Consider the following 21273-nt stretch of genomic DNA (forward strand, 5'->3'; position numbering starts at 1 on the left):
AGTTTCATGAACCCTCCATGGCCTCCCCCTCCCAGCCCGCCTCTTTCCCTCCTCCCTTCTATAGCAGATTCCCTGGGTTTCCACCAACTGTCCCACCTTCTCACCCTACTCAGTCTGCTGCTCATGAGGTTGCTACTCCATATCCAATGTACCCTCCTCATGGCCACTACCCTCCACCATATACCTGGCCTTCATTAATTACCCACCTTTCTACTAGCCTCCCCCTCCATCATCCGACCACTAGTAGATATCACCTCTTGGAGTCTTCACCAGTAGTAGACTTGTTTGCAGATCTTTCAGTTCTCCACTCTTTGGGACGGGGAGCAGTCTTGTGGCGGGCAACCTGTAGCAGCCTACAATGTCAGTTTCACAGGACACACAATTAGTACAATTGGTCTGGTCTGGTTAACACTGGATGGACTCTCTGGGTTGGGCAGTGACACGTGGCAGGGATACGGATGGTGGTCTACTGGACATTGTGGCCAGGTCACCACCACCACTCAGTTTGGAGATAGACTTAGATGGCTGGCATTTATGAGTCGTTGGTGGCTCTTTATGGTTGTACATATGAGTAGTAGCTGTTGGGTCATCAGGATCATCTTCTTCATATATGGTCTAGCGTCATCGTCTAGAGTAGCGAGTCATACACAGCACGTCTGCACCATCCCTGCACATCTGAGCCTCGACACCCCCATTGTACCCGTGAGTTCTGGGCTGGAGCTGAGTGTGATGCCACGCCAGAGTCTGTATTGGTTCTTTGAGATGGTCGAGTCCATATGTTCTGGTCTGCTGTGTCTCTCTGTTGATTAGCAGTTATCTATTGTTTCCTGTGTTTTCATTCTGTTTTGAGTCAGATGTCACCACATTGCACTGAGGAGCACCCACTCTAGAGAGCACGACGACACACTATCCGCGCTACAGTAGTGTGAGAATGTGATCTAGGGTAGAGACAACCCCTCTTGAAACCAGCTTGGCCTGGCGTTCGGATAACCTCTCTTTCTACCCATCTGCTCAGTTCATGCTCAATGATGGATGTATATAATCTGACTAGTGTGTGTCCAATTATGATAGTACGGTATTTCCCAAGCAAAGTAGGGTCCCCACATTTGAAAATAGGTACAATCGTGGACATACTACAAGTATTAGAGAAACCCTCACACATAGCTTTATTAAACATCACTGCAAGAAGAGCAGCAAAAAGATCCTGCGCATGTATAAAATGCCCAGCTACCAAGCCATCACAGTCATATGCTCTCCTAGTCTTCATCCTATCAATAGGTTTCTTTACCATCTCTGCAGTAAAGAAAGCGCAAGTGTGTGGGCATGCTTCTGGTGGATCTGGCAATAATTGCTGGTCCGGGGCCATATAGAGAGAAGTAGCATACTCACCCCATATGTCTGTAGATGTAATAGCCGGTGCTGGGAGTGCTCACGAAACAATTTCTAAGCCTCACCCGAGTCCTGGTTCAAGAATAATTGATATAAACCTCTCTCCAGCTGAAATAGGTAAGCTCTCTTCTTTTGTCGCACAAGGTGTCGGAAGGTAATCCATGAATGTCTGTGAGTGATGACGCCCATGAGCACCTCCCTCTGTAGTCTGACTTGTCTCTCTACACTCCTCATCATAGCAATTGTTTTGGGGCATCTTCCCAGAACGAGGTTTCTTTGAAGGGTGGGTATGTGGGAAGGCCTCTTGTGCTGCTGCATCATGTAGTGTGTCTATCAGAACCTGGGTGAGCTCATAAAGAGGGCGCCCTGGATCCTCCACACAGAGGTGCATGTATATCTCACCAATATAGATAGTCTCTCTCTCCCTCGTAAATGTATATTGGGCCTGGGTGCCTGTGACGGTGTAGTTATACTGTACGAGAAACTAAGCGAAAAATGCAGGACCCCATGATCCACTACCACCCCAATTGGCCTAGGGCCCACCACAAAATCATCAATGCATGGAATAAAACTAGGTGTATCATGACATAATCCATTGTACTAGCTCCATGACGATGGAGGAAACAAGTGAAACCGCTCGACTCAAGAAATCTCCAGATACCATTCAGGATGGCTAAACCATATGCACTACTCATCTCTGTAACAAATCTGCCACACTTCGTCTACTCTCTATCATGTGAGACTCTCGCCAAACCCATGTCAGTGGTATCAAGCTCTCTCAACATCTCTGCAAAGGTGCCATAGAAGAATAGCAGGCACTGCGTTGTCTTCGCATCGAGATCTTCCAAAATCATAATAACGCCATCTTTGAAAAATTCCCATATATCCTCATCCAAAATAGTCAATGGTGGTTGCCCTCTGGGTACTCGCACAAGCTGACGTACTAGGTGCAAAATAGCAGATAACAATATATAAGTATCTCCCAGTATTTGGCCTCAGTCGCACCCACATATACTTGGCATGATCATCTCTGCGAGCAATGTGTATCATCGTCTGTAACTCCTCCCTGTAAAGTACAGCCACTCTGCCAAACCCTAGTCCCCTACGCTCTGATTTTGTCTCTTCTCTACTGGCAGACTCCCTATGAGACCAAAAAATCTTCAACTTGACCTTTGAGACCAAAAAGTTACAAAGTGATGAAACTGATATACTGTCTGAGTACTGAAAAGAAAAGACTAAATGGTACTGAAAAAATAAATTGTAACATTCTAAACTGTTGGAAGTGACCTAAGCAACTAACTGGAACTGTGCAAGGTATAAGTAATAGCTGATACAATGAGTGAAGGGCTGATACAGTGAATGATACAATCTCAATCAAGGTGAGTGGATAATGTGTGACCATCAAGGAATATGATATCCATGATTAGTCACTGGCACATCTCATAAATATCCTCTATGGCCAGTACTCTAACTGCGTGTCTTGCATATTGAGCTAGAATGGTATGGATCCTCTGTTCAAGCCTCCGTCGATGCTATGAAGCTCCTTGCAATCATGGGTGTCTGGAACTCCCGAGAGAGAGAGAGAGAGAGAGAGAGAGAGAGAGAGAGAGAGAGAGAGAGAGAGAGAGAGAGAGAGCTATGTTTTTGCCCAGTCAGTCTCAATACATCCTACTTCTACAAGTCATTGGCCGTGCATCTAGCAGATGCAGTAGTATGGATGGTCTTGTACGACAATGCTGCTAAATTAGCTTTATCTGAAGGAAATATTATTCTAAATGAATTATTGGATTTATTAGCGAGAGGGCTTTCTTGCTTGAGACGTCAAGAAGAATAATATTAAATGATTGGATTTATAAATGCGAGGGTTTTACTTGATTAAGGCATCCGAGTACAAATATTTCTAGTTCCTCATTCGGAGTAATGACGCGAGCACTATGAACAAGAATACCTATAGGGCCAGCAAGAATGGGTACTTCTGATACGTCACATCGAATGGGTGCATAGAGCATTGAGAAGGAGTATTTGACCATCCGAAACGGACATCTCTGATGTGTCATGGGATGGGTGCATAGAGCATTGCGAAGGAGATTGTACCATAAGTTTGGTGAAAAAGGACTACGTGATGGGTACTCCTGATACGTCGCAGGGTGGGTGATGGGAGCATAGGAAAGGGAATATTCCAAAGTTAGGAGGTATTCTGAACGGAGTTAGAATTGTGCACAAGAAATGAGCAAGCACTTGAAGAAAGATCGGTTCACAGGAAACTTTAAAAGGAAATGCGGATGTTTTCTAAGAAAGCGAGTTTCTTTTCCGGCAAGCAGATGCTTTCCCGTAAAGGAGTCTATGTTCGCATTGCATCTGTGCATGAGACTGCATCCAGGGACGCTTGGGTTGTGATTATGTAAGCATTCTTTTCAGCTTATAAGGTTTTTATTGAGTTTTTGGCAGGTTCAAATCATTTTTTAATGTGTCCGGCCGTCCACTTAATAAGTGGGCGGGAAGATCCCCTCTATTCATGCCGGCTGCCAAGAGCTATAAAAGCGGACTCTCTCTCACTCATTGGTACCACAAAGACTAGCGCCGAGGATCAGTCCCTGTTACCGCAGATTTCAGCCACCCAGGACTCCCATGGTTGCCCCAAGTGTACCCAATGTTGCCAGGACCAAGTGGGCGAGTTTCATTGCGAGGAAGTGCCTACGAATATTTTTCCCATCACAATACGCTGCTGTTCTCTGTTTTTTCAGCCCATAGACATCGTAGACGGGGCTGATTTACGAGAAGGAACGAGCACGCCTCTAGGATTGGAAGAGAGGGTTCTCTACGTAGAGATCTCTTCCGGGGAATTGCTTTTTCGAGAACCGAGTTGCGTTCCAAGTTTCAAGACTTCACAAGTAACGATTTTCATGTTTTGATCTCTGAGTGTTTGTTTGTAGGTGTACTTCCTCTATATGGGGAAGTAGGAGCAGAGGAAGGCAAGATACCCTTTGCAGGTTGAAAAGTGCTTTGAGGAAATAAAGCCGGATCACCCCAAGGGTTTTGTACCCTGAGTTTGGGAGTAGATCCACGGATCTGAGAGTGGTAGACTCGAGTTGGGATCATGGAGTTGAGATTACCAAGGTAACTCCTTTTTTGACTCTATTTCCAAAGTCCTCTTCCAATAGAAATCTTAGCAACAACTCTGCTTTCCTGGACATGAGGTCCTTAAGGGATGCCATGCCATTAGTCTGGAAGGTGAGTTCTAGAGGTGAGAACCTTGGTTCTCAGGAATTATGAGTAAGGAACGGAGATTCCTGGGAATAGGGTTTTTTGCCCAGAGAATAGGAAGCTGAGGCTTCCGAGTACCATCAAGTCTAATCTAGGATGAACGAGGTAATACATTTGGTTCAAGTGCTTGGATAGACTTCTCCCCAATAATAGAGGTACTCCTACAGGGGAGGACCAGCCCATCTTCTGGTCTTCTAGTCCCTAGTACTGTGTCGATCTTCTTTTCTCTCACTCTTTCTCTCTATATCAATTGGCTTCGGTATTAAGTGATAAATTCTATTATCAGAATATATTTGATTTGGTTAAGCGCTCCCATTTGTGACAAACAGTCCAAACTGAGGGAGAAGACCAATATTTGTTTTGCCTCCTTACAAGTTGTCACGTGCACATCTAACCCTATGTACATGTGGACAAGCTATTCCTACTTCATGGGTTTGGGTAGCCTAGGAAGTGTTCTGGCACCCTTGTGAGCCGTGCATGTCCAGGCACTAAGAGTAGCTACATATTCTTTGATTGCACAACCCATAGAACCCAACATGAGCCTTTTGTACTGCAAGAATTCATTGCATAGGAACCACCTCTTATGTCACTTTTTAAATAAGCGACTTTAAAATAAATCCAAATCATGGGGCTTTATTTGCATTGCTCGACCTGGATTATGGGGGCTATATAAGTGGCCATAGGGTGCTGGGAGAAAGCAGAAGACACAAGCAGAGCACAATACCCAGCAGACCAGCAGGCTCTCCAGTGTTTTTGTCACGTGACACATCCAACCCTATGTGTCCGTGGACAAGCTACACCACAGCAGGGTTCAGTGAGTCCAGTCAGTTTAGATTAGCAGTGATCTGGCACTTTTGTGAGTCTATTCGTAGACCGTGCATGCCTAGTCACTAAGTGTAGATGCATATCCTCTGGTTGCACACAGCATGATCATTAGTATTCCCTTCAGAATCCACCAGATTTAGTCAGGGGAATTTTTCAGTGCATTTAGCCTATTTTCCCTATTTTTGGTTATTTTCACTTATTATTTTTAAGTGACTTTCCAACAAAAGTAGGTAGGGCAATTTTGCTAAGTTTGTATATAAGCAAACTCAAGTTAGCACGTTCTGGCAGAAGAGGCAGCAGGAGCTTCCCGCTCAATAGGCAACTTCTCAGCAGTATCCCCTCAGCACCCTAGCATTTTGGATCCCCATCCTCGCCGCACTTCAGCCCTAGCGTTTCCACCTCTTGCATGGTCGCCTTCATCTCCTAGACCCCCAGCAGTTGCAGATTCCTCCCATCGCCAGCAGTGGGCAGCCCTAGCGTTTTTCAGCCAAAAACGCTACAAGTCATCATCAGTGTTTTCAGCCCAAAAACGCCAGCAAACCTGCAAGTCCTCAGCGTTTTCAGCCAACGACATCAGCAGTTAAAAACGCAGAATTTCAGCAGTTAAAAACGCAGGTTTTCAGCCTATAGCAAGGTAGCAGATTCACCCCCATTGGTTGCAGCAGTTCCCCCAATTTCAGCCCATAAAAACGCAGCCAAAACAATCATTTTCGGCCACCGAACAGTTCTGAAATTCAGTAGATAGAAGACCACAGATTTCAGCCCTAAGTCGTCGTTGTCATCACCGTCGTCGTCATCGGCATAGTCCAAGTTGCATCAGTCCATTGCATTCGCATTGTACCACTTTGTGCAATCATAAGTAGACCACTCTCGCCGACGAGAGTGGGGCCTTCGGAGGAGGGTTTTACAACGTCTCTGGTGTCGTATTTCTCTTCTCTCTCCTTCTCTCAATCTCATTCACTTGCACGCACAATATCCACTCGCTTTGTTCGTGATCATAGCACTCTCCATAAAGACAAAAGGCTCTCTCCTTCCCTAAGAACTAAAAGGAACCTTTAGCAAATAAAGATCACTAATCTTGAGAAAATACAACATTCATTCCGCTGCACCTAACATTGGTATCAGAGCTTTGGTAGTGTTCTGTATCACTCAAGGAAAGAACCACAAGAATTCTTTTTATTTTTTGCTTGTTGAGGTTGCACGAACCCAAGTTCGCTTGGGCGTGTCGATTCCTAATCGTGTTTTGTTGAAGAGTGACAGGAATCCCAAGAAAGAAGGGCTTGTCCAGCCTCCCCTTGTGTCTCTTTTCACTCATTGAGAGCGGACCGTGCACTTAGCGGCCCACCAATCAACGTGAGGTGGAAAAAAGCAACCTTGGTGTGAGCGAAAGGCCGCCAAGGGGTGCGCCCGCGGAAAAGAGTAGAACTCGGGTGAAGAGAAGATACTTCTCAAACGCGGTTTGCAAGCGAAAGAAAACCTCAAGAACCTCAAGACCCCAAGGACCCAAGAACCGAAGACCCTCAAGAACCCAAGTTCCTCGTGAACTTAAGAACCCAAGACCACAAGAACCCACGACTTCAGAATGATCATCACTCGAAGCGGAATGGATACTTCGTTTGGAGGTGATTAGCATGAGAGAGGCGAAGAAGAATTTTCCACACCAGGAGGTTTTTCTGACCCTTCTCCATCTACGACACCGATTGCACTAACTCCTATGAAGGAGTTGCCACAGTTGTTTATGGACAAGAAGTTAGACCGAAAAGCAGAAATAGAGCGTGAACAGGAAGAAAAGATGGCAGCCATAGAGCGTCAATACACAAAAAGAGTGGCAACCATACATCACGAGAACAAAGCAAAACAAGCAGAATATGACCGCGAGACCAAGGCAAGAATGTAAGAGATGTTGCGACTCTTTTCTCAAATGCAGGCACAGATTCAACAGGATCAGGAAAAGGAGACTCTCTCAGTCTCCTTTTCTCCAAAGCATGACACACAGGATTTGCATGATTGTGTGAAGCATGATGATGATTTGAATGACAATGATTTGCATGATGATTTGTATGACAAGCATGATGATTTGGATGACAAAGATAAGCCTGATGATTTGACTGATATTGGTAAGCATGATGATTTAGATGCCAATGACAAGCATGATGATTTGCATGACCAAGATGTGATTTCTCACAAGCATGATGAGTTGCATGAAGATGATGTGATTGTTCACAAGGATGATGTGATAGTTGATGCTTTTTCTAGCGAAGCTAACCTCGTTGTAGATTCGATCAATCACGAAGAATCGATCTTGGCTTATGAGTCGAGGTCCACAGATCCCCCACAAGAAGATTCGATAGATCCCGAAGGATCGATCTTGGCTCTCGAGCTTGGGTCCAAAGAACCCTCACAGGAAGTATTATGTGTTCGCATGATTCATACGCACGCATTGTTCGAGTGTTTCATTCGTGACCGTTTCCTGTATTTTAGTCAGCATCTTTATGTGATCCCTTTTCCTAGGCATGACATATTGTATGTTGAGGACGTTTCACTCATGAATGAGCACAAATGTATGCGGATTTTTCATAAAAAGCTGAAAAGTATGCATTCAAGGAAGTCACATTCCATGTCTCTCCCTTGGCATGACACGGTACCCGAAAGAGCACATGAAAGTGTGAGCACCAAGCATGGGCATTTCCGTTGTGAATTGCCACAGTTGATTGCTCTAGATCTTAAGAGAAAGATTTGAGCGCATTGTTTGCATGTGTTTGATGAACGGGTTGTCACTCCGTCTCTATGTTCATCTACATTGCATACACAGTCTTTAACAAGGACAAGATTTTTTTCCTTCACTTTACATGGAATGGGTATGTTCATGGTTTTGTGTTGGAGATGGTTTCAAGAATTTTCAGCCTTTGAGATTCTTGAAGACGAAAGAAGCAGATCTCTAGACGAAGTTGAAGCAAGGAAGAAGCCACAGAGGACTTTGTGTCGCTTTAGGCGCGGCCCAAAGAAGCAAGCGTTGCAGACCTTTATGAAGTTCAAGTACCACACGACCCACACATCATAGTGGGCCGGCGAAGAGTCCCTTCCAGGATTCCAAATGCTGTTGGCGATCTCCCTCGACGCCATACAGTTCGGTATCAGTACCTCACTTTGAAAAGGAGGGGATGCCACGTGACACATCCAACCCTATGTGTCCGTGGACAAGCTACACCACAGCAGGGTTCAGTCAGTCCAATCAGTTTAGATTAGCAGTGATCTGGCACTTTTGTGAGTCTATTCGTAGACCGTGCATGCCTAGTCACTAAGTGTAGATGCATATCCTCTGGTTGCACACAACATGATCATCAGTATTCCCTTCAGAATCCATGAGATTCAGTCAGGGAATTTTCCAGTGCATTTAGCCTATTTTCCCTATTTTTGGTTATTTTCACATATTATTTTTAAGTGACTTTCCAACAAAAGTAGGTAGGGCAATTTTGCTAAGTTTGTATATAAGCAAACCCAAGTTAGCACTTTCTGGCACAAGAGGCAGCAGAAGCTTCCCGCTCAACAGGCGACTTCTCAGCAATATCCCCTCAGCACCCTAGCGTTTTGGACATAGTAACAGGGAATGGTCGTTTTCAGGTCTCCGTTCCCCGTTCCCATTCCAAGTTCCCGTTCCGAATCCTTGTTCCGTGTTTCAAACGTGAGTACCCGTAACAGGGAATGGCATTTTGTTCCGCGTTCCCGTTCCCCGTTCCCGTTCCGGTTTCCCGTTCCTGGTAACTATGGTTTTGGATCCCCATCCTCACCGCAGTTCATCTCCCAGACCCCCAGCAGTTGCAGATTCCTCCCATCGCCAGCAGTGGGCAGCCCTAGCGTTTTTCAGCCAAAAATGCTACAAGTCATCATCAGCGTTTTCAGCCCAAAAACGCCAGCAAACCTGCAAGTCCTCAGCGTTTTCAGCCAACGACATCAGCAGTTAAAAACGCAGAATTTCAGCAGTTAAAAACGCAGGTTTTCAGCCTATAGCAAGGTAGCAGATTCACCCCCATTGGTTGCAGCAGTTCCCCCAATTTCAGCCCATAAAAACGCAGCCAAAACAGTCATTTTTGGCCACTCAACAATTCCGAAATTCAGTAGATAGAAGACCACAGATTTCAGCCCTAAGTCGTCGTCGTCATCACCCTCGTCGTCATCGGCATAGTCCAAGTTGCATCAGTCCATTGCATTCGCATTGTACCACTTTGTGCAATCATAAGTAGACCACTCTCGCCGACGAGAGTGGGGCCTTCGGAGGAGGGTTTTACAAGGTCTCTGGTGTCGTATTTCTCTTTTCTCTCCTTCTCTCAGTCTCATTCACTTGCACGCACAATATCCACTCGCTTTGTTCGTGATCATAGCACTCTCCATAAAGATGGAAGGCTCTCTCCTTCCCTAAGAACTAAAAGGAACCTTGAGCAAATAAAGATCACTAATCTTGAGAAAATACAGCATTCATTCCGCTGCACCTTACAGTTTTTGCAGACAAGCATCAGCATTTTTCAGCCAAGAAGACCAGCGTTTTCAGATCAGCCCTTAGCCTCGCCGTACCACCATTTTCCGGTAGCAGATCCTCGCTGGTTCTCCCTACCACAGCAGATCAGCCAGTGATCTGTTTTCAACCCACAATTCAGCTAGCGTCTTTAGTTTTCAGCCATTGACGCGTCGGCCACATCCGATCCGGTCCATAGCGTCGTAGTCGCAGCAGACTCAGAGCAATTCACCTAGCGTTTTCAGATTTCAGCCATTAGCCTCGCAGATCTTGACCTCGATGTCGACACCATCGTCGTCATAGTCACCTTCATAGTCATCGTTGTCGTCATCGACGTCGACATTCTCGTCGTCAAGTACCATAACATCTAGAAGCATTGTACCATACCTTGTACAATCTAAAGCAAATACCTCTCTAGCAATAGAGAGGGGGGCCCTTGGAGGGGGGTTTGGGACCCCATCTGGTGTCATCTCTTCTCTCTCTCTCTCTCTCTCTCTCTCTCTCTCTCTCTCTCTCTAGCACTCTCATGCACTTTGCACACAGTTTTCCACACTTTGTTTTGTTCATTGCACATTCTCTCTCTCTAAGCAAGGAAGGCTCTCCATTCCTCTAAAGTAAAAGGAACCTTGAGCACTCACTATTCACTCATCCTGCGCTTACACCATCATTCGGTTCAATTGCACATTACGCTGGTATCAGAGCTCTTTGGCAGTGTTCAATATCATCACTCAAGTAAAGAAGCACAATAATTTTATTTTATTTTTTCGCTGCTTGTGGTCACACCTAACCCAAGACCACTTGGGCGTGTCGATCCCTAATCTGTGTTTTTGAAGAGTGGCAGGTAACCCAGAAAAGAAGGGCTTGTTCAGCCTCCCCTCGTTCCTCTTTTCCACTCATTGAGAGTGGACCTTGCACTTAGCGGCATGCCAATTGACATAAGGTGGGAAAAAGCAACCTTGGTGTGAGCGCAAGGCCACCAAGGGGTGCACCCGCAGGAAAAAGTTGAGCTTGGGTAAGAGCAAAGCCTTCTTAAACGCAGATTGCAAGCCAAGAACCTCAAGACCTCACGACCTTCAAGAACTCAAGAACCTCAAGACCTCAAGAACCCCAAGAACTCAGTGCATGGTAATCACCAGAAGCGGAATGGATACTTTAATGAAAGTGGAGTTAGAGGAGAGTCAGAAGTCCCTATACCAAGAGGATTGTTCTCTGATCCTCCCCCATCCCCATCTACGCCACGGATTGCACCAAACCCGAAGGAGGATTTGGTCAAGTCGATGATGCTACAATAAGAGGTGCAACGTGCCGCCATGGAAGAAAGAAGAGCAGACATGGCGCTTGAGCATGAGCAAGCACGCATGGCGGCCGAAGAACGAAGGGCAGCTATGGAGCTTGAGCGTGAGCAATCACGTGAGGCTCAACGCATAGCGGCCGAAGAGAAGCGGGACCAATGCCTACAAGAGTTGATCCTACAAGTACTCACCCTAAGACCGAGCCACTCAAGGAGGCCGGTGAATCATCTCGTAGCACAGGTAGAGGCGACGACTCCAACAATCCACTCACTGAGAAGTTGACATTTAGTAAGTATGATGGTAAGATGGATGCTTCTCTGATTCATTCTTGGTTGCATCAATTTAATGCTTACTTTGCGACTAACAAGAAAACAAGCAACAATAAAGTTTTGACTGCTGCCATGTATCTAGCGGGTGATGCTATTAATTGGTATCAAGCATGGCAAGAGTCATAGTTGGCGGAGCACCTTAACAGTGCCGCACCTGGCGTCTCTCTCTCTCTCTCTCTCTCTCTCTCTCTCTCTCTCTCTCTCTCTCTCTCAATTGGAGCGACTTCGAGGACAAGCTCAAGGCGCGCTTCATGTCGCCACAATACCTAGATTGGTATAAAGAAGATTGAGTGGTCTTAAGCAAAATGGTACCCTTGTCATGTCTTTTTCTAACCGTATTTTGTAGATTGGCGTCCAATTGCGCAAATCGGATGCCGAAAGAAAGGAGGCTTTCCTTTTTGGATTAGACGAGTTCATCAAGTTTGATGTACAAGTCTTCAACCCTACGGACTACAACACCGCAGTGGCGATAGCTCTCACCCAAGAAATGAAGCACAAAAAAGGCAAGCCTAAGGAGGCCAAATCATCTCAAAGTACCACTCAGAATCCTCCGAACCTACCCAATGGTAAGAACGGTAAGACCAATGGTAAGCGTAACGGTAACTCTTCTTCTCAATCTTCCTCTACACCTAGAGCACAGAACTCTCACAATGAATCTAAGGGAGAGAACAAATCTCAAAATAAACCTAAGTTAACACCTGATAAAAAATCTACTCAAGGAATTGTACATGAGGCTCCGTGTCTCATCCTTGCCTCTTAGGATGACCACTTTGAGGGATGGACGCATGTGAGCAACATCGCCATCGGAGTTGTGCTACAACAACATGGCCGTCTAGTTGCATTTCTTAGTAGAAAGTTGAACATTGCTGAAAGGAATTAATCTGTGTACGATAAAGAACTTCTCTCTGTGATTCATTCTCTCAAGCATTGGAAGCATTTTTTGTATGGTAGAGAGTTTACTGTTTGTACTGATCATCAAGCCCTCAAATGGCTTCGGTCTATGCCTAATGCACATTGGAGAGACCGCCAAGCACGGTGGTCTCAGTTTTTTGAGCAATTTGGAGGTTTGATTGAATATATTCCTGGTAAAGCTAACCATGTTGTAGATCGGTTAAGTCGCAAAGGACAGATTTTGACTTTTGAGTCTAGTTTAGCAGTCTCCATTCAAGGAGTTTCTTTTGACAGCATGAAGAACAAGTATGCAGATTCAAAGTTTGGTAAGCGATGGTTGCAGGCTCTTGCTTTCCAAGGGCCTAGCAATTATTTCATTCATGAGGGTCTTTTGTATTTTCGTCCCCGTCTTTGTGTATTGCCTCCTCTTAGGCAAGTATTGCACGATGCACATGATGCACTCACGGGTGGGCACAGAGGCACGAATACCACTTTAGAAAAGGTAGAAAGATCCTTTTTTTGCCCTAAAATGCGAAAAGATGTGTTTACGTATGTCACATAGTGTTCCATTTGTCAAAAAGTAAAAGCCCCTAGGGGTAAGCAGCAAGGCCTCTTGCTACTGCTCTCTATTCTCGAAGGACCATTTTAGGACATTTCCATGGATTTTGTGACTAATCTTCCATCTCGTTTGCATTCAAGGAATACTCAATGTTTAACCATTCTTGATCGTTTCAGCAAATTTTGCATGTTGATTCTTTGTAAGGCCACAATAACAGCACAAGATGTAGCACGTCTATTCATTCAGCACTGGTATCCCCTTTGTGGTTTGCCAAAGTCGGCTGTGTCAGATAGGGATGTCAAATTCATGTCAGTTTTTGAAAGCACCTTTTGAAAATTTTGGCACCAAGCTGAATTTCTCATCCGCAATTCACCCATAGTCCGACGGTCAAACTGAGATCTACAATCAATTGGCTTTTGATGTTTTGAAGTCTTATATGCATGATCAACAGTCTCATTGGGAGCAATATCTCCCATTAGTTTAAGCAATTTTGAATGACTCATATTCCAGTGCCATTGGTAGAACTCCGTATGAGGCAGCATTTGGCCGTCCGTTTTAGTCTTTGTTGACTCAATCGGTCAATCAAATGCCTAATGCCAGCTTTTGGACGAGATTACTAAGAGTGTGAAGCTTCGGCTAAGCAAGGTTTAGGAGTCTTATTCACGTCAGGCTAATAAGCATCGTCAGGATGTTACTATGAAGGAAGGGGATTGGGTCTATCTTAGGATCATGAAACAATGTCTTAAGCAAGTAGGAAAAAAGTGTCCAAAGTTGTCTTTTCGTATGTATGGTCCATTTCTAGTCATTAAAAAGATAAATGTGGTTTCTATGAAATTGCAGTAGTATAGCTCATGATCAGTGCACAACGTTTTCCATGTTTCTTGGTTGGAGTTGTTTCAGGAAGACCCACCAAAGGATTGAAGAAGAACTCATAGAACTGGAGAAAATTTTGCTGCATCGGTTTCGCCATGGATCAAAGAAGCAAGCACGACAAGACCTTTTGAAGTTCAAAGATCGAGGAACCCACGAGGCAGTGTGGGTTGATGAAGATTAACCTGAGTCGTTGGTAGACTACAAAGAAGCCATGCAGCTCGATACCAGTACCTCACCTTGAAAAGGGGGGGATGTCACGTGCAGTGGTGCACATCTAACCCTATGTGCATGTGGACAAGGTATTCCTACTTCTAGGGTTTAGGTAGCATAGGAAGTGTTCTGGCACCCTTGTGAGCCTGTACAAGGGTCGTGCATGTCTAGGCATTTAGAGTAGCTGCATACCCCCTGATTGCACAACCCATAGCACCCATCATGAGCATTTTGCACTCCAAGAATTCATTGCATAGGAACCACCTCTTATGTCACTCATTATAAGTGACTTTAAAATAAAAATCATGGGGCTTTATCTGCTCTGCTTGACCCAGATTATGAGGGCTATATAAGTGGCCATAGGGCGTTGGGAGAAAGCAGAGCACAGTACCTAGCAGACCAGCAGGCTCTCCAACGTGTTCTCAAGCAGGAAGACCAGCGTTTTTGCATACAAGCATCAGCATTTTTCAGCCAAGAAGACCAGCGTTTTTAGATCAGCCCTTAGCCTCGCCGTACCGCCATTTTCCGGTAGCAGATCCTAGGTTCTCCCCACCACAGCAGATCAGCCAGCGATCTGTTTTCAGCTCACAATTCAGCTAGTGTTTTCAGTTTTCAGCCATTAGCCTCGTAGATCTTGACCTCGGCTTCGAAACCATCGTTGTCATAGTCACCTTCATAGTCATTGTCGTCGTCATCGACGCCGACATTCTCGTCATCAAGTACCACATCATCTAGAAACATTGTACCATACCTTGTGCAATCTAATGCAAATACCTCTTTAGCAATAGAGAGGGGGGCCCTTGGAGGGGGGTTTGGGACCCCATCTGGTGTAGTCTCTTCTCTCTCTCTCTCTCTCTCTCTAGCACTCTCATGCACTTTGCACTCACAGTTTTCCACTCTCTTTGTTTTGGTCATTGCACATTCTCTCTCTAAGCAAGGAAGGCTCTCCCTTCCTTTAAAGTAAAAGGAACCTTGAGCACTCACTGTTCACTCATCTTGAGCTTACACCATCATTCACTTCCGTTGCACATTACACAAGTATAGTAGTTGGTTTTACTCTTAACACGAGAGAGAGAGAGAGAGAGAGAGAGAGAGAGAGAGAGAGAGAGAGAGAGAGAGAGAGAGTCCTACTTGGGATCTTCTTGATATGTTGACTTAAGTTTAGCTTTGTTGTCATTTGCATTTGAAGTGTGAACGGCTGCACCTAAGCAAACTGCAACTAAAAAGAAACCAACGCCAGGAAACAAAATTTCCGCACGGTTTATGCGGTCGTCTAGAAAATAATTCATAGTTGTACCTGTTGCAAGAAAGATAAACATAAGACTACTCTTTAGACTCTTTCCTAAACACAAAATCATGTCTCAGGACTTCCTTTGTCAAATGTTTTAACTCAATAAACACAAGTGAAACAAACTAATGGAATAAAAGCTCACCCACAACAACAGCAATGCTTGAAGATACCACCTCAGTTACAGAAAGGCCCACAAACGCCCAAGCATATTGCGTGGATAAGTTGCCAATACTCAAAACAAGTCCTCCAATCATGGCAAATGCAACAGAAGGCCAATTATCCTGAGAACCAAATATAAAAATGGTTAAGGTTTCTTCCCTTGTACCAATCTTTAATGCTTAGATTTTGGTCCATAAGGTCTTGCAAAATCAAAATAATTGCACATTTAGGTGGAGGGGGAAATTGCTCCTCATAAGGAACATTTTCTCCTAAACTGGCTGTCACTAGGATAACACCTCTGAAAGGCAAAGAGACGGGAGATGATTGTCATGACTGTGACTATATTTGTTATGATGAGTATTGTTACTAGTTGTTTCAGACTATTATTGCTGACATCAAGAACAATTCTCTTCGAAGGAGGCAGCCTCCTCTTAGGCCTCTAAAAAAACTTGCATAACTTGCATTGCTGGCCAACCGCCTCTCTCTCTCTCTCTCTCTCTCTCTCTCTCTCTCTCTCTCTCTCAACACCTTTCTATGGACGCATCAAGCTTCCACAAAATCTTCCCAGCCATAATGATGATAAAACATGACCTCACATCTTTATCTCACCTCTCACCACATAAAAAGTAATAATCTTCCTTTCCTTAATAATGATAAACCACGATCTAGCATCTTTAGCTCACCTCTACCAACATAGATGCAAAAGACCAGTAACAAGGGGATTTGTCACCAAAGACTGATCAAGAACCACTGGAAGTGTGATAGTACAGTCACCATTGGGATGATGTATCACTTTATCCCAAGGTGTCCTAGGCCCCTTGCTATTTCTTGATAAAGAGTTCTATCCTACAAAGCATCACTATGATCCTGACTATCGCTTGCGACCACCTACAACATCAGCCAAAAGCTCAATAAAGATCCATAGGGCTCCATCCAAGGATCTACTTTGCTTCATTAGCACCCTCTCCTCAATGTTGATGAAGAGAAGAATCGATTAATAGATGTCCTAACAAATTTCACAATTAATATACAATGTGTACCAAGAAATGAATCTCCCTCATCAAGACCCAATCTTCTTGCCATTGATAACTACAATCTTCTTCTCGAATGCCCCAAAAATGATCCTTAGATACTCCCTATGACCACTTTACTTCAGAAAACACAATCATACATGGTCAAACTATGCGATCCCATCCAGAATGTTCTCTTAACAAAGCACTGCATTGGGTTTCATGGTGATTTCTTGGTCAAAAAGTTGAATAGATGTGATGTATGTCACAAGTGTGATGACGTGGTATTACTCAAAGACGATGTCCATTAAAGTGGACATTGAAGTAAAGTGGCCAGACAAAACCCCAAAAACTGATGCAAAGTGCTGAGAATTCATCACCGCAAGTCGCAGAAGCACACAGACAGCCATACAACAGTTTTTTAGGCAGGCCTTTGGTGTGGGATTTTGTTGAGAAAATGTTTTTAGAGACTATGCTTTTGGGGGTGCCTAGTTTAGGGCCCCCTTGTACTGTATACAAAGGCCGGGAGGGTGATGCTCTAGTAGACCCGCTTAGAAGCCTGACACATAGCACACCTCACACATAGCACACCTCCCGGTGGTAGTACTTTGTGATCATCAATCAAGAAAGCACCACACAAAGGGGCACCAGTCTTTGGGGTTCGTGCATCTAGAAGCAAAACTCCGTCACTTCGTGTCAACTCTCTCTCTCTCTTTCTCTCTCTCTCTAGTTCAATTTGTTGCAATATCTGGTTGTTGCTATTGATTTCTCGCTTGGGTGTCCAAGCCTGTTACAATGTACTTCCAAGCATTCAATGGTTTAGCAAGTACAATCCTCAAGCTCATTGGAGGACCCACAATATTTCTCTTTCAAGGCATTTTGCTCAATCCGCATTGATTCGGAGAGCATTCTTGAAGGCATACAAACGTTAGCTCCATTTTTTAGTTTCTATAGATGTTGGAGCACAAGACCGAGTGAGCAAAGCCCAAAATAACAACATAATGAACCAAGTTAAAGAACTTCTCAAAAGGGTCTAATTCAACCTAGTACTGCCTTTTTGTTCACTAATGCTACTTGTTTTGAAGAAAGATGGATCTTGGAGAATATACATTGACTACATAGCTCTCAATAAAATTACCATCAAGAATAGGTTTTCAATGCCAAGAATCGATGATTTATACTTGATAGACTACGGGGTTCTTCCTGCTTTAGTAGAGTCAATATGGAAAGTAGCTATCATCAGACCACGCGCTCCTAAATGTCAATGGAGCCTGATTTACCCCTTGTAATTTTTTGTATTAAAACGCACATTTGTAAAGCCACCGTTATGAGGAGAAGCCATCGTGCGTGAAGAAAAATCACTCGTCAGAAAACCAAAAATTCACGGCCAAGGCTTCGTCGGAATATTCCTTTCGCCGGAATATTATGGCCGGACAATGACTGGAAAGTGGTCGGAAAACAGCCAATCGGTTTCTCATGAGAGAGGCCAGATCATTTGGCCTATAGAAAAGGTTTCTTCTACACACAAAATGTATTGTGGTACATTGTGAAGTTGATGTGAGGTGGCCGGTTGGCCAGTGGCCGGTAATCAATGGCCGGTGGCCAAAGGTGGGAAGTCAATGGTTGGTGGCCGAATTCAATGTGGACTTGTCTTCTCAAGGGCGGCCACACATGGGCGCATTGGAGAGTCCAACTTGGACTTGTCTACACAAGGGCGGGTACACACGGCTGCCGGTGAGAGTGAAGCAAGGCGGGAGCTCTATTAAGGGTATAATCCCTTTGTAACCTACTTTTTTGTTTGAAGTACTAAATCCATTGAGTGGCTGCTTTCCCGTGGATGTAGCCCACATTGGGTGAACCACGTATAGCGTGTGTGCTCTCTCTCTCTCTCTCTCTCTCTCTCTCTCTCTCTCTCTCTCTCTACTCTATAATCTCTTATGTGTGAAAATTATCTCTCCGTTAAGTAAACTACTCTAATATCTACTTAACTACGTCCTATTTCCTAACACTAAAGATGTATACAAGGCAACATTTAGGACATTCTTTGGATTATACGAGTAATTGGTGATGTCTTTCGGTCTCACAAATGCTCCTACAACGTTCAACAAAATAATGGACCTGATTTTTAAAGAGCATAGACACTTTGTGGGAACCTTCTTTGATGACACCATCATGTTCTCCAAGAATGAAAAGGAACATAGGAAATATCTCTTACAGGTTTTTGGGGCATTGCAGAAACACAAATTGGTTATCAACCGGGAGAAGAGGGAGTTCTTCCTACCCGAGATACACTTTTTGGGGCACATCATCTTAGAAAAGGGTGTATAGATGGACCCGGCCAAGATAGAGACTGTTGCTAAATGGACTATTTTCTTATTTCTCTGAGCGATTCAGGTGGTCTGAGGAAAAAGGTACTGACGGAGTGTGCATTCCTCCTTATGTCGGGCATAGAGGCATCGAGGGACTTGAAAAGGGTGGAAAAGTATTTCAATTGGCCTCAGCTCAAAAGGGACATGGATGGATTTGTGTGCACTTGCTTGGTGTGTCAAAAGGTAAAGTTTGACATGCACAAATCGGTAGGACTCTTACAACCTTTACCTATTCCTGACCGATCTTGGGAGAGTATAACAATAGATTTCATCTTTGATCTTCTGAAGACTCAGAGTTGGCATTGGGACAGTAATAAACAGATTCAGCAAGTAGGCTCTCTTCGTACCGGTAAAGAAGACAGTGAAAGCCTACAAATTGTTTGTCTCGTAGATTTGTAGACTACATGGCATGCCTACTTCGATAGTGTGAGATAGAGACTGAAGATTTTTGGACTCTTGTCTGGGCAGTGGCACGTGGCAGACTCCCTAGGCAAACACAAGGAGAGGTGGTTTAGTAGACACCGTGGCTAGTTCACCACCGCCGTAGTTCGGAGATAGGCATAGTTGGGATTGTCAGGGATATTCATTGTATGCATCATAGACATCCTATGAGTCTAGAGTCTCGAGTCTTGTGTTCAGTCTAGCACTCGCACAACTACACTCTCCCCTCACAATCGGAGCCTCGACACCCCCATAGTACCCGTGAGTCCAAGGCTTGGAGCCGAGTGTGCTACTAGCCAGAGTCTGTACTGGTTCCATGAGTTAGTCAAGTTCCATTGGGTTTGGAGTCTATTGTTGAGTCTATTGGCTATGTTCCATTGCTCTATAGTGTTTATTCTATTTGGAGTGAAATTGACGCCCTAGACTTATCAGCCAGGATGAAAACCAATCCACTTATTGAAGGTGGCTCTTGAAGAGCACAGTTGGGGAGGGAACCCCAAGAAGACAATGAAGGAGGCTTTGAAGACAACAATCTTTGAAAACTTGATGTAGAAACCTAGTAGAGTGAGTAGAGAGTAGAGCGGTAAGCCAACAACTGCAAACCCACCAACCAATGCAAACGTACAAGCAACGCAGAAGACAAGGAACACAATGAAAAATAGGAAAAGGAAACCAATGAAATCAAACGAGGAAACATGCTCTAAACAAACTTTACTCACACCCAGACACGCAACCATCCATACGTGCGCACACACACACACTCACCCACCCACTACTTTGGAAAGGAGCACAAAAAAACAAAGCATGCAAAAACCAAGCTTCTCACACACACCCAACACATGTACACTCACACACACATGCGCGCGCGCACACACACACACACATACACATACAAAACAAGAGCAAGGAATGCAAACTGGAAAAAAAACAAAGCAAAGAAAAAGAAAATCGAACCCACCTAGCAGTTAGAACAAGATATTCGCCATGTTGAGCAGTTTCCACACCACCACGAAGAAAAGCAAACGCAATTCAGTGTAGGGCCCTTTGTTTATAGAGTTTGTTGGAGGCCCGGCTGGAGCAGGACTAGGGATCCCCTTCAAGTCGTTTCCACTACACTGCACGAAGGTGGTCTTCGTCGCAACCTAGTGCTCTGGGCAAGCATGCGTTGTGAAGGAGTACGAGCGGAAGTGCGACGCGAGAGAGAGTGCGAGAAGAAGAGCACAACGATATGGTGAACTCGCTCTACTGTAATGTGTAGAGCATAGTGAGTTCTTATTAGGTTTTTACAAAAGAATATGTGTACATACCTGGCGGCCCGCCCACTTACCTGGGCGACCACATTGGGCTTTATACCCCAACAACCTCCCACATAAGGTCCAATGTGGTACTTTAAGTGTGAGAGAAGCTACTATACAAGCTAATATACAAGAGATGTAGACAAGTGATGTACTACCCTACACCTAACTGCTTGCGAAAATGTGCAAAGCTCTCTGAGGGAAGTCCTTTTGTAAGTAGATCAGGAGGATTTTCTGTGGTGTGAACTTTGACAAGCTGAAGTTTCTTATCCTCGAGCATTTCCCTAATGAAATGATACTTCACATCCACATGCTTTGTCTTTGAGTGATAAACTGGATTGCGAGCCAATTGTATAGCACTTTGACTATCACAATATAACACAGGCATCTCTTCTTTGATTCCCAAATCTGTTACTAGTCGATTAAGCCAAATTGATTCTTTGCATGCCTCTGATGCTGCAACATATTCAGCCTCTGTAGTAGACTGAGTAACACAATCTTGTAATCTAGAACGCCATGATACTGCTCCACCAGCCAATGTGAAGACATACCCTCACGTAGACCTT

At 44.5% G+C, this 21273-nt stretch overlaps 1 protein-coding gene across 1 annotated transcript in view; it reads right to left on the reverse strand.

The window, feature by feature from the left end:
• The window catches only part of LOC147447726 (ureide permease 2-like), an 85042-nt gene that overhangs the window by 45231 nt on the left and 18538 nt on the right, over nucleotides 1-21273 (reverse strand). The window contains exons 2-3 of the mRNA XM_086523443.1: nucleotides 15576-15714; nucleotides 15274-15439 (exon numbers count right to left, since the gene is read on the reverse strand). Coding sequence (XP_086379569.1) covers nucleotides 15274-15439; nucleotides 15576-15714 — 305 coding nt within the window. The remainder of the gene's footprint in view (nucleotides 1-15273; nucleotides 15440-15575; nucleotides 15715-21273) is intronic.

Source organism: Adiantum capillus-veneris, chromosome 11 (assembly GCF_014529385.1).
Source record: "Adiantum capillus-veneris isolate H3 chromosome 11, ASM1452938v2, whole genome shotgun sequence".
Lineage (NCBI taxonomy): Eukaryota > Viridiplantae > Streptophyta > Polypodiopsida > Polypodiales > Pteridaceae > Adiantum > Adiantum capillus-veneris.